The 8,134-nt window shown below is 43.4% G+C and overlaps 1 protein-coding gene across 1 annotated transcript; it reads right to left on the reverse strand.

Annotated features, from left to right (window-relative positions):
• Window positions 1-434: 434 nt before the first annotated feature.
• Window positions 435-6,089, reverse strand: LOC144716276 (lipoxygenase 6, chloroplastic-like). Its single transcript, XM_078591389.1, has 9 exons — window positions 5,497-6,089; window positions 4,924-5,204; window positions 4,364-4,601; window positions 3,728-4,042; window positions 3,550-3,635; window positions 3,357-3,464; window positions 2,861-3,162; window positions 1,835-2,101; window positions 435-1,246 (listed from the first exon to the last, which is right to left on the reverse strand). Exons 1-9 carry the CDS (start codon window positions 5,861-5,863, stop codon window positions 502-504), a joined length of 2,709 nt encoding a protein of 902 aa, XP_078447515.1. The 5' UTR covers window positions 5,864-6,089; the 3' UTR covers window positions 435-501.
• Between the last annotated feature and the right edge of the window lie 2,045 nt (window positions 6,090-8,134).

The following is an 8,134-nucleotide window of genomic DNA, read 5'->3' on the forward strand; positions in this document are numbered from 1 at the left end:
TGTGGATATCAGTCTTTAATTACATAGTAATATGATGTAATTGTGACACAATGAACATGTCTGAGTATCAGAAATAATACCCACTCGTTATCAACAGTAGTGATCAAGTATACCTCTAAAGTTTGTAATGATTTTTTGTTCATGCCACTACCTTTTAATAAAAAAGAGATATTCTACTAGAGTAATGCTAATATAATCTGTTCAAATCTTTAGAAGAAAACAAACCCACCGCCAAAAATTTAATGATATGTTGAAATTTAGTTCCTATATTTTTGTGCTTACTTACCTCTGGCTTTTAATCACGAAAGTGATCTCCTAAAAACAGAACACTTGAACTGGGTATGAATCTCAGCAATAAGTCTCACTTATTATCAAGAGCTGAGATACAAGTATGAAAAATAGTTGATAACTATTTTATGTATCTATTGCTCACCTTTTTAATTAAAAAATATACATTATATAAAATTAACAATGGGAATGTATATGTAAGCAGGATTGTCATCAGATGGAAATGCTATTGGGAATGCCCCTAGCAGTGGCCCCTGGACCAGACGATCGCATGAGGAGCTCATATGGTGGCACTCCGGCTCCAGTCCTATTCTTCAGTTTCGGGTCTCTATTCCTTGCCTTAATCACCCCCTCCACCTCGTCAAGCCTTTTGGAAAACCTCTCTAATGCTTGGGCCACCAGGCCCGGCCCGCTATCCGGGTCTGTGCCGAGGTACTCCTCGTCTGGTGAGTGTACGGACAGCACGTCTTGAAGCGACATGATCTGAGTTGCCTCCAGCATAGTAGGCAGCGATTTGAGGAATGCTTCCTGCGGCTGCTCGACCAATTTTTCAAACTCAGCTGAGCCCTCTTCCGGAATAAGCTTCTTCATCAAGCCAGGCCGGTTTGGCATGAAGCCACCGATGGGGTACTGCCCAAAGTTGATTGCAGCGTGGTAGCCAGAGGCGATCCAGATGAGGGTGGTGATGATGTGGATGAGGTCAGCGAGGGAGGATAAGGTGGGCCACCATGGTTCATGGGCCTTTTCTGGGTGTCCCCTGGTCCGAAGCTCGGCCCACCAGGCTTGGAGCTCGACGTCGGCAGCAACGGCGGCAGAGGAAGGGTAGAATTGGGAGAGGTAATCGGTAGCGTAGAACTCGATTGCAGACCAGATGAGGAGGCCATCTGCGGCGTAGGGGTAGTCCTCGATCACTAGTTTTATGCCGTGTGGGGATGATGGGTCCTCCTCAGCCATGCCCCTGTTTCAGGAGAATGATGCATTGCTTTTGATGATGAGGAGGAGAAGGAGGCCAATCATTGCTAGATTACTATGATGATGACGTAAGGTTACCATGTTGATAGTGATGCGAATGATGAGTCGATGTCGCTGTTGATGATGACGATAGTGACATGTGAATGATGGTTGTAATTATAGAAATGGAAGGTTTTGAGCTGATGATGATGACATTAATAATGACAGATGAAAATACCAATGATAAGTCGATGATAAATAGGGTGAATATGATAGTGTAAAGTAGAGGACAATGGCAGCGATGGGAATGAAACTTAGAGAATGATGATGGCGCAGATGATGATAGCGACATGTTAAAGATAGTGATCGTGATGGAAATGAAAGGTCTAGTGATAACCGAAAGGTATCAGTGATGATGACAACAACAATGAATGGTAATAACACCATTCATAAGTAGATCATAGTGATGGAAATGGAAATGATAAGTGGAGGATAATCATAATGATGAAAATGAAAATAAGAGGATGATCATAACTATGCCAAGGGAAAAAAAGATGGAAATGGTGATGATGATGATCAGAGGTTATTATGGTACCTGCGCAGGAGATCGGCCGGGAGAGCCTCCATGTCAAAGCGCCAGAAGCGCTTGTACGCTGAAGCACTAAATTCCATGGAGTATTTTCCGGTGCCAAACCCAGTCTCCATGATCCCGTCGCCATTTATGAGAATCTGGCGTGCCAGAGCATTGATTTCCAATGTGTATCTCATGTGCGGATGCAATAGCTTGAACACAGGGTGCATCATGCTTAGCTGTCTATGTGCTGCTATTATACATGGTTCCATGCATGCATGCGTCTTCAGCCTGACCACCATCAAAAGATAAAAAGGAAACAAACCAGTGAAATTTTAATTACGATTATTTATTAGTACACTCGGGTTCATCGTTTATGAAAACAACTACAATATTTCAAGTTTCCCGATAAAAATAAATGCCAATGAGAAACATGCCATGATTTTCTTAATGATCATGATTATCACGATGATAACGAGGCAGCCCACACACAAAGGTAATGGGGATTCAGACCTAAAATGAACTAATCTTCATGGCGTGAATATGAGGCAGTCCACCATGGTTTATTTTTTATTATTTTCTGAGTGATGACAATGATAATTAGGAACAAACTCACAATGGTCTGAGCTCCATGATTTGTCGAATGAAGTGAAAAGGATGATGGTTCAGCATGTAACACATTAATGTAATACCTGTCACATTAACGTTCAGCATGCAATGATCTGATCTTTTACGGGATGATTAGGATTATGACGAGGATGATGATCATAATAAGCTATTCATAATGATATAACATTTATCCCACAATGATCTTATCTTTATGGGCTAATGAAGATGATGACGATTATAAAAATGTTAATGATAATTGGCTATGACATAGTCTATTTAAATGACAAAGATGAAACCCAATTTGCATACCGGGAACTTTTTATCGAAGAAAAAGAGGGAGATCACCTGAAATCGGTGATCAACCCAGTTGTTTAGACTACAATGATCTGATTTTTATGCTTATGATTAATACTATTTTGATGATGATGGCAGAAGAATTACCAGTGGCTGACAAGCTGATGGACACATAAATCGTTGGAGCAGACATGGGCCTTGGCGAGGCGCCAGATCCACTGCTCTGTGGCGTGATGACCGCGAGTGTAGACTTTTTTGTTTTGTGGCTCAGAGGAAGTTGGCGGCAGGCTGAGCTCGATTGCTACTGGTTGGAGGACACCCCTGGAGTTGTAGAAGAAGACTGTTCTGGACGCATATGATTTCCTACCCTCTTGAGAGTTCATCCTCTTGATGAAGGGAAGCAACATATCATGGTAGTCCAGCACGAACAATCTCTTCTCTTCCATTGCCTAGAGAGAGAGAGAGATAGCGAGTAAGGGAAGATGCTTATCATCTACATTTCTTTGACTGGGTTTGAATGCTTTTTATTTTTCTGTTTTTTTGACGCTTGTATCTCTACTATTGGGCAATAAGGAAACTATGAAAAGCATTGCAAACTAAGATTCACTTTATGAAAAATAGGAAATTTCTGATAGAGACCCACCTTCTCCAAGGTCATGCCGCTCAGCTCCCCCTCAATGATCTCTCTTGTAATTGCAGACTCAGGAGGACCGTACTCCTCTGGGTCCAACTTGCTCAAAATTGGAAATTCCTGAACAATATAAAAAAAATTAATATGTATACATCGTATCTTTTTATATGTATTATCAAGAATCAAATTAATTTAATAGGCGTACCCTCAATCTCTCTATGCTCCCCGGGTTGACCCCCGCTAGAGTCTGGCGAGCAAACTCGCTATCCCTGAGCCAAGAGAAACGATCCCCTGAAGCCCCAATCATCCCAAAGTTAGAACATCTTTTCAATAAATTCAACAAGAAAAATGAAAAAAAAAGTGATGCACTTGATTCAACTTACTTGAAATGGTTAGGGGTAAGTCATACTTGAGCCGTTCTTGAATGTTTGTGATTTTTCTAAGAAACTGCCAAAGAATATTATCATCTCCCTGAGGATTCAAGCTGATCCCGTCCTTGTATAGATCTTCAATCTCAGAAAAGGCGGTGAAGTTTCTGTCCGATTTGGAGAGGACGGTGGTCAAGACAGGGATCACGTTGTTCAGTACCACCTTGATTGCCGCGGTTGAAATGGACTTGTCCTTGATATCCTCAAATGCCTCGTCCCGAGGTACATACGCCGAGATAGAATTCTTCACCCTGCTCTCATTCCTGGGATCTGCCAATGAGACCTTTTTTTCAGAAAAAATCAAAAAACATGTCCAAAACATATCGGTCATTGCATTTCGACTATGAAGTTTTCATTTTAGAATGAATTTTGACGTATCAGATATCTTTCTTGAACTTATTTTGACGTTCGGTGATGTGATCTTGAGCTAATTATCCCCAACTGATCCGTTGTTGAAACTCAGGGTTCCAATCCGATCGATCAGATCAAACTGAGTCCCCAAAGATGATTGGTTGGAATAAATCTATAGATGAAATTTTGGGGCAAGTCGTAATTGATTTTTAAAGAATTAATTGAGGAAATTTGACTTACCAGACTTCATGGGTGGCCGTCCAGTGCGACATCGGCGAGGATAAGGCATTTGGCTGCCTCCTAACACCGGCCTGGCGAGATCTTCGCTCTTTTCAGGATCGCCGAGATCGTTGTACACATCATAGTCGTAGATTCTTTCGTGTGTCTTCCTCTCTCCTTTCCCATTTCCTTGCAGACTAGCCAAATCTTCTTGTCTAAGATCCTTGAGCCCTCCCGGCGTCTGAGAGGGCAAGTACTCCTGGAATGCAAGAATTTTCATAAAATGAAAAATCGGCATACAGCAAGAAAGTAATCATAATAATAATAATAATAACCCCCCAGACAGACTTTGATCTCTATATCATCTTTCGATTTTCCCACATCAGGAAAAAGGTTGCAACCCAATCGCTCTTTTTGAATTTTGTTGATCAATGTGCGATTGTTTTTTACGCACTCACGTCCACTCTATCCTCTCGGATAATATGATCGTCTATATACGTATAGAAAACTGGTGTACTTATAATTATGATCATAAACTAGGGAGAATTTTTTTTGCAAGAAAAAAAGGACGTTATCCTGACCTGGCTGCTGAAGATTATTCTCTTGTTTGGAACAAGAGTCTGGGGTTGAATAAACGTGTGGGCGGGGAAGAAGATGGGCCCGTCGCCGAAGCCGTGGATGACGATCTCCGACAAGAACACCTCCTTGGAATGCGCATTGGCGACGAGGATGGCCCCCGGAAGACCAAAATCAGCGGGCACAGAGAAACTGGCGGTGAAGTCAACGTGGTAGGGCTTCTCAGATTCCCTCTGAAACAATCCCATGACCGCGGCCTCTTTGCTCCTCCTCCCCAAACCAGTTTCTGATCCAGAGTTACACTCCGTTAGATGAAAGACGAGCAGAATTATGTCAAAATCGGAGCTCATTGACGCTGAACTTATTTTTGACGCAAAGCTCCTACCAATAATACGTATTATTGTAGATCATCGTCTATCATTTAGTCCCTAATGAACACACTTCATCAAGTGTCAGATTTAATCAAACGTATAGACTCTCTAGTCTTCTCGAATTAAAAATAACGGGAAAAGATAGGATATAAACTCAAGTATTTATTCATCAATTTAAACTGATAACGACTCTGGATATAAACTCACCGGGATCAACGTCCACGCTGACGAGCTGAATCCTGATTCCCCGGCCGATCCCGTGGACGATGGTGTCCGCCTGTTCAGCCAGCTTCTGAAAAATCCCGTCCTTGATCTTCTGCCTGATGGTGATCACCGCCCGAACCTCGATCACTTGGCCTGGATTAGTCGACACGGCCTCGGGCGAGATCACCGCGCTAGACTTCTGCGCTGGTGACACAGTCCCCACGCGGGGACGGTCGCTCTGGATCGCAGCCACGACGCTCGAATTGCGTCGTCGCCTGGTGGATTCTCTTCCTGCTGATGGAAAGGCGGCCAGAGAGGACTGCGGCGGCGCCGAATAGAGCTTGACGATCCCCGACTGGAGAGGAATCATCCTCGCAGATTGGTATCAGAAACCGAAGATGATCACAGGAAAAACAATAAGAAGATGCGCAGATCTATCCAACGAGCTCGAATTATCCGACGAGCACGCAATTAAACGGCGGAATTGATCGATCGATGGAAGAAGAACTATCGATCGGGGAAGAACAATCGATCTTCTTCCCTCTCCTCAACGAGCACGGCGAAGATGAACACCTCGTACTGTTTTTTTGGAATAACGAAGCCTCTCGCGCTCCGAATATAAACCGGTGAAGAACCGCGTACGGTGAGCTTACCGTGTTCGTTAGTTTTGGCGGGAAGCTCCGGTCAAGAAAGGACAATGCTGATTGGTCCACGTTTCCGTAATAACTTAAAAACCCATGGCGGCGGTGAGATTACTGTTCCCGAAGACGGTTTTCCTTGCTTTTGATTTTAACATAAAGATATTTGTAGGCGGCTAGCTTACCGCCTTCAGAATTATTGGTCATCGTCAGCGATGAAGAGGAAGCCAAATCAAGGTAATGGACAGCGGCCCGTTGACAGGAATGGTCTGTACGACGTAAGAAGCTTTGCTACGCTTAATCTTTGAGAATATTTTCTCTCCCTCTCTCTCCATTCCTCTCTTTCTCACTCCCTCCCTCTCTCTCTCCTCCCTCTCTAGCTCTCTCTCCCTCTCTCTCTCCTCCATCTCCCCCTCCCTCTCTCGCTCTCTCTCCCTCCCTCTCTCGCTCTCTCTCCCTCTCTCTCTCTCTCCCCCTCCCTCTCTCGCTCTCTCTCTCACTTTCTCTCTCTATCTCCCTCCCTTTCTCTCTCTCGCTCACTCGCTCTCTCTCTCTCTCCCTCCCTCTCTCTCTTGCTCGCTCGCTCACTCTCTCTATCTCCCTCCCTTTCTCGCTCTCTTCCCTTTCTCTCTCTCTCTCCCTCCCTCTCTCGCTCACTCGCTCTCTCTCTCTCTCTCCCTCCCTCTCTCTCTTGCTCGCTCGCTCACTCTCTCTATCTCCCTCCCTTTCTCGCTCTCTTCCCTTTCTCTCTCTCTCTCTCCCTCTCTCGCTCACTCTCCTCTCTCTCTCCTCCCTCTCTCCTCTGCCTGCTCGCTCACTCTCTCTCTCTCCCTCCTCTCTATCGCTCGCTCTCTCTCTCTCTCTCCCTCCTCTATCGCTCTCTCTCTCTCTCTCTCTCTCTCTCTCTCCCTCCCTCGCTCGTTCACTCGCTCTATCTCTCTCTCCCTCCCTCCCTCTCTCTCTCTCTCTCTCTCTCTCCCTATCTAGCTGCTCTCTATCTATCTATCTATCTATCTATCTATCTATCTATCTATCCATATATGTAGGGTTTGACGGTACCGGTTGGGTTCATACTTTTAGCAAGGACCTAAATGTTACCAAAGGATCGGTCCGGTACCTGTCCAGGTCCAGTCATGTTTACTAGTCAAAGTCAAAGAACAAAAAGTCAAGATAAAAAAACGGTATGCACTTCTCGGAGGGAAAATTTGTTTCAAAGTCACTTATGAAGCCCATCTTGAAAAATGAAAAGAAGAATAAAATAAAAAGAGAAGAAGAAAAGAATATTGAAAGAAGAACAATTGGACAATAAAAGAAGAATTAAAGAAGAAGAAAGGAAGATGAAAAGGAAGAAGGTAAAGAAACATGATGAGAAATAGGAAAATCAGGAGGAAGAGGAAGAAGGAAAATAGTAGAAAAATGGTAACGAAGAAGAAAAAGTAAAAAGAAGACTTGAAGATGAAAAAAAAGAATAAAAATAAAACAAGAAGAAAAGAAGATGGAAACAAAAAGAAAGAAGAATAAAATAAGAAGAGAAGAATAATAAAAAAATGAGAAAAAGAAAGTAAAAGAAGAACCGATGATGAAAAGAAGAATAAAATAAAATAAGACGTCTAAAAGATATGAAGAAAACTTGACAGAGTAGAGTGTAGAGTGGAGAAACCTAATATAGCTTGAAATACAATGAAACAAACTTGACAGAGTTGGAGGAGAGCAAAAAACAAGGATAAAATAAACATTATCAAGATTGAGAGCAAGAAAGAGGGACTCAAAGAGTGGGAGAGAAAGAGAGAACATGAGAGGGAGAGCGAGCGAGCGCGCGAGAGAGAATGGGAGAGAGAGAGAAGAGGGCGTGCGGGAGAGAGAGAACGGGAGAGAGAAGAGAGCGTGCGAGAGAGAGAGAACGGCTGAGAGAGAAAACGGGAGAGATGTTAAGGAAGGAGTCTCCAACTCGGCAGGCGCTCCCTGTTAGGAATTAATCAAGATAGGATTAAATTCGTATAACC

This window comes from Wolffia australiana, chromosome 20, assembly GCF_029677425.1.
Source record: "Wolffia australiana isolate 7733 chromosome 20, ASM2967742v1".
NCBI lineage: Eukaryota > Viridiplantae > Streptophyta > Magnoliopsida > Alismatales > Araceae > Wolffia > Wolffia australiana.

Coding starts and splice junctions, on each gene's coding strand:
- LOC144716276 (XM_078591389.1), bottom strand. CDS start 5,863: ATGATTCCTCTCCAGTCGGGGATCGTCAAGCTCTATTCGGCGCCGCCG. Junction 4,602..4,923: donor GAATAATCTTCAGCAGCCAG/GTCAGGATAACG, acceptor CTTGCATTCCAG/GAGTACTTGCCCTCTCAGAC. Junction 3,465..3,549: donor GGAGCATAGAGAGATTGAGG/GTACGCCTATTA, acceptor TATATTGTTCAG/GAATTTCCAATTTTGAGCAA.